The sequence below is a fragment of the Etheostoma spectabile genome, chromosome 17, assembly GCF_008692095.1.
Source record: "Etheostoma spectabile isolate EspeVRDwgs_2016 chromosome 17, UIUC_Espe_1.0, whole genome shotgun sequence".
NCBI classification, from domain to species: domain Eukaryota; kingdom Metazoa; phylum Chordata; class Actinopteri; order Perciformes; family Percidae; genus Etheostoma; species Etheostoma spectabile.
The window spans coordinates 23,181,590-23,186,912 of record NC_045749.1 but is presented as its reverse complement, the minus strand read 5'-3'; the positions used below and the strand labels follow the sequence as shown (position 1 = coordinate 23,186,912).

Sequence of the window (5,323 nt, the reverse complement as noted above, 5' to 3'; positions counted from 1 at the left end):
GCTGCGCGATGCAGGGAACAACTCTGATTGGCTCATGAGCAGACAGTGGTGACATGACGCATTTAAAAATAATCGCTCAATCACGCAAATTTGATCGTGGGAAGTCAAAATTGTGATCGTGATTAAAATTTGATTAATTGTGCAGCCCTACTTCCTAACTTCCTGAACTTAAAGTAAAAACTGTTAAGACAAGATATTAGTAACTTCAGTCAGCTTTTACAGTGAGTTCACTCAGGGATATTAAAAGCCGGCTATGTTGCTGTGTCTGCTGAACAGAGGAGGACATTAAGCTGTTTCTATGCGTGTGTGTGTGTGTGTGTGTGTGTTGTGTGTGTGTGTGTGGTGTGTGTGTGTGGGTGGTGTGGTGTGTTTGTTGATGTGTTGTAGGACACTGAGTGTGGATTGTGATGCAAACAAGGCCCCATCAGCAGTATTAGTTCTCTCACTGGTACCATCACTGCCTTAGAGACACAGTTTAACTCGACTTCTGACAGATAAAACCGCTCACGTATCATTTTTATGATAAATACAAGCTTCTGGGTGGAACATTTTTTTATGAAAATTATTGTTTCATTTTTCATTTAATTTTATTTAAAGTGTAATTGGGGAGCAAGGCAGGGAATGTTTTTTGCATAAAGTGACAAATGGGAGGAATTATCTCACATTTCATCTCACAGAAACATGTTTCATTCTTATTTTAGTTGTTTGGGTCATCATTTCTATTAGTCTTAAGATATAATATATCAGTAATATCAACCACTTCATTTAGACCACAAACCAAATGTGCAGGGGGACAGAAGTAAGCCAAAGGTGAGAAAGGCCCTCCTCCACAGCGCTGCGGAGGAAGATCTAGCTAGTCCACACAGCATTGTGTGTTTTGGGGAAAAAAAGTGCTCTGGTTTATTGGCATTTCTTTAAACCAATCACTATTATCGTGGCCGGGGCTAAGCTCCGGACGGAGACCATGGTAAGTAAGCCATAGTCCTCAGATTGACAGATAGTCTAGCTACTGTCTGGATTTACCTGCAGAGATCTGAGGACCAGGTAACCATAGTCCTCAGATTGGACAGATAGTCTAGCTATCTGTCTGGATTTACCCTGCAGAGATCTGGGACCAGGTAACCATAGTCCTCAGATTGGACGTGTCCTAGCTAGCGTCTGAGTTTACCCTGCAGAGATCTGAGACCAGTGAAACCATAGTCCTCAGATTGGCCAGATAGTACTAGTAGGCTGTCTGAGTTTCCCGCAGAGATCTGAGACCAGGTAACCATAGTCCTCAGATTGGACAGATAGTCTAGGCGTAGCTGTCGGATTTCCCTGCAGAGATCTGAGGACCAGGTAACCCTAGTCCAGTCAGAGTGGACCAGATAGTCTAGCTAGCTGTCTGGATTTTACCCTGCAGAGATCTGAGGACCAGGTAACCATAGTCCTCAGATTGGACAGATAGTCTAGCTAGCTGTCTGGATTTACCCTGCAGAGATCTGAGGACCAGGTAACCATAGTCCTCAAAAATCCGGCACAGGTTAGAGCGCCAACACAGAGACAGAGGACTGGGAAGGAGGTTAAAATGCCAACACAGAGAAAGAGGAAGGGGACGGACATTCGGCTGAAAAGACGGACATCTGTCTGAATAAGACGGACATTCTGCGGAATATCTGGCAGCAATGGAACAAAAACAACAAAAACGCATGGCTTAGAGGTGTATTACAGCCACCCTGTGAACTTGGTAACTTGTGTCTAGATAGACCAGGTTTAGTGCTGGGTGCCAGCCCTGTACCATACTTGTTTTGTGAATCTCTAAACCTTTTGTTATGTTTGCAAAAGAAGCTGTTAAAAAAAACACTTGACTTTTCACTCTTACAAATCATTGATTGTCATGTTATTGCCTCAGTTTTCAGTCATATTTCAAACGGGAATGTGACACTAATAATAACATTATATCTGATGTCTATTGCAAATGTGTCTATGAATCCCAAAAATATCAAGTTATCTTCAGTAATTAAGTAATAGTTTTCTGTATATCCATGGGTACTCTGCATCAAGAGCAGCATAATTTTAGAAAATGTAAGCAAATATAAGCTAAGCAGGGCTCACCTTGTAGCTTACATTTTTACTTTCTTCAAAATGTGTTGTGGACATTTCTTTTCACTGGCTCTTACCATTGCTTGTGGTGTTGACGTAGTATTGCCGCCCTTGTGGAGACATGTAGCATCTCCATTGAGGAGGCAGGGGGTCTCGGAGGTCCTCGACAGGGAGCTGACTTAGAGATGCTGTCCTCTGTCAAAACACACAAAGCAAGTTGGTGTCACTAACCTCAGACAGGTTTAGCTGCACATTGGACGTGAATTGAAACATCATTAGATCCCAGACAAAGATTTATTTCTAAAGGATCTCTGATAGTTGGAATAATTGCTGGAGATAAACAGATTTAAACTGAAGATTAGGTTTCACATGAGATGAAGACTACATGTGCAGCATTCAGCTTCAGTTCAATGAGGTTCTCCTTTCCTCAAGTATTTCACAATCGGCAACCAATGACATCATAGTGGAGCAGGCTGCGCTACCACCGCTGCCACACAAAGAACAACAAACTGCCTCTGAGCTCCTGAGCTCCAGAGGCAGAGTATGCACACACAGCATACAGCTGAGCAACACGAGAGTGCACACATCTGCTACTGATTAGCAGTAAAACAACAGACTGAGACCCCTGTTACACAATGGGGAGATACTGTTTGTAGACTTTATGAAACTCCATATCAGCAACAGTTTGGTTAGTGGGATCCACCTTGGTGGTGGCAAGTCTGACAAATCTCAGATTCAGCATGTATAGGCATATGCAACGTTAAATAATGCGCCATTCCAGATGGTTCACCTCCTAAAGCCAGAAACGCCCCTGGCAGAGAACACAAGGACCATCTAGGACTGAGAAGCGTCCACAACACTTTCAGCATGTCTGTGAGCTCTGGAGACGCTCTCAAGGTGTATGTGAGCTCTGCAGACTGAAAGATGACCTTTCAATTGAACCTGTATTAGTCATTCCAGCAGTCATTTGAGAATAATATAGATAAGAATAACAGTTTTTGTTTTGTCTAAGCGCTCTCAGGCAGACAAATTCCCACAAACCCACTGTACACTACCCAGGGCCAAACAGCAGACAGAGTAATCAACTGGTTAGAACTAGCCAAGTCAGCGACTAGTTAGTAGATGTGGGAATCTTCACTGGTCTTCCGATCTGATTCCATTATTAAATTATCCTGTCAACTATTTCAATCGATTCAATACCCCGTTGTGTCACAATGCTTCGCCTGCTCAATATTATTATATTTTGCTACACGGAAAACACTGTTCAAGCTGCTCCAAACAGCTATTGTAGTCCAACCTTTACTTCAGAGACAAACATGCGTCACTATGTTACACGTCATGTTCGCCTAGCTGCTATCGTGGCACAATCCTCTGCTCGCTTCTCTGCCTTTTGACTAAGATCAAGTGTAGTATCTGTTCTTGTCCCTTTAACATCTGATATCTCCTCTACCAAGCGACAACATATTAAATGATTTTTAGCAATGGGAGTTGAAAAAGGGGCTTGCTCCAGTCACGCCGCGCATTGCCCCGGTATTGCAGCATTGCCGGGAACAGAAATGGGGTGGCAGTACCTCAGTCAGTCAGTCTTAGTCCGTACCGAGGTACTGTAGGCGCCCTTACTCTGCTTCTGATGGCTAGTAGGTCCTTACCTAGGTACTGTCGGGCACGCCCTCATACTCTGCTTCTGACTGGCTAGTATCCTTACCTAGGTACTGTCAGGCCCCTCATACTCTGCTTTGACTGGCTAGTAGTCTTACCTAGGTACTGTCAGGGCCCTCATACTCTGCTTCTGACTGGCTAGTAGTCCTTACCTAGGTACTGTCAGGTCTCATACTCTGCTTCGACGGCTAGTAGTCCTTACCTAGGTACTGTCAGGGCCCTCATCCTCTGCTCCGACTGGCTAGTAGTCCTTACCTAGGTACTGTCAGGGCAGCCCTCAACTTGTTTGACTGGTAGTAGTCCTACCTAGGTACTGTCAGGCCTCATTACTTGCTTCTGATGGCTAGTAGTCCTTACCTAGGTACTGTCAGGACCCTCATACTCTGCTTTGGACTGGCTAGTAGCCTTACTAGGTACTGTCAGGCCCTCATACTCTGCTCTGACTGGCTAGTAGTCCTTACCTAGGTACTGTCAGGGCCCTCAACTCTGCTTCCGATGGCTAGTAGTCCTTACCTAGGTACTGTCAGGGCCCTCATACTCGCTTCTGACTGGCTGTGTCTTACCTAGGTACTGTCAGGGCCCTCATACTCTGCTTCTGACTGGCTAGTAGTCCTTACCTATGGTACTGTCAGGCCCTCATACTCTGCTTCTGACTGGCTAGTAGTCCTTACCTAGGTACTGAGCATGTGCGACTCCCAACAAAGATGAAACAGAAGTGAGATGTCTCACTCTGTAGCTAACACAGAGGGTAAAAAGAGGAGCTGCAGCTATGTGCAGTACATCAAAAATATGTTTTTGAAAATGAAACCATGTAAAGCCCTTCTGATATAACCTCTAAATTAAATTATGAACCTGAAAATGAGCAGAATATGAGCGCTTTAATACACTTAAAATATAAATTGACATGTTTCAAAAATGAAATTCTTGTATCCGAAGGTTGATAAAACAGTCTCAGACCACTGGTTTTTACAGTGGTAGAATTCCTAATTCCTAATTTATGAACGTCTATAGGGTACTTGGACCCTTCCTTTAATCAAAGTTAACTTGGCTTTAACACTCTGGGCCCTGAGGCCATTTTTACAGTTTAATTTCCGTCTGGATTTTATTTTATAAAAAAGCTGTTAAAAAATCACCCGTTTGTCTACAGTCAAGATATGAACCATCATTTTTTTTTAGGCACCACGGTTTGATTGCATTTTGGGTTGCAGTGAGGTCACTTGCATGTTAAAAATGGAAGTAGGGCCTTAAAGATAAATAAATAAATAAATGATCCCGATATGTAATGATATCACAGACATATAGTAAACCTCTCTAAGCCATTTTCATTCTAAAACACTTCTCATATGTCTTGGGAGTCACACTGTGAAGAAAATCATTATAACTTTACAGTTGACAAATATGCATTTTTTCCAAAAAAGTCAAGACGTTTTTTGCTCTCATGATATTTACTTATGCCAATCATAACATAATAATGCATATTTAATTGGAAAAAAATGGTTTACAAAAAATGTGTCTAAATAGTGTACCATTTGGCCTTCCATAGAGTATATAGGCATTTTTGTCCCCTCTGGCCTTCCATACA

The 5,323-nt window shown here is 42.8% G+C and overlaps 1 protein-coding gene and 1 non-coding gene across 2 annotated transcripts in view; one reads left to right on the top strand and one right to left on the bottom strand.

Moving 5' to 3' along the window:
* The window catches only part of LOC116705652 (growth arrest-specific protein 7), a 62,662-nt gene that overhangs the window by 43,343 nt on the left and 13,996 nt on the right, over nt 1-5,323 (bottom strand). Inside the window, exon 2 of the mRNA XM_032542015.1 lies at nt 2,160-2,277. Coding sequence (XP_032397906.1) covers nt 2,160-2,277 — 118 coding nt within the window. The remainder of the gene's footprint in view (nt 1-2,159; nt 2,278-5,323) is intronic.
* Nucleotides 3,457-3,646, top strand: LOC116705781 (U2 spliceosomal RNA). Its single transcript, XR_004336038.1, has one exon. It is a non-coding gene; the product is annotated as a U2 spliceosomal RNA (small nuclear RNA).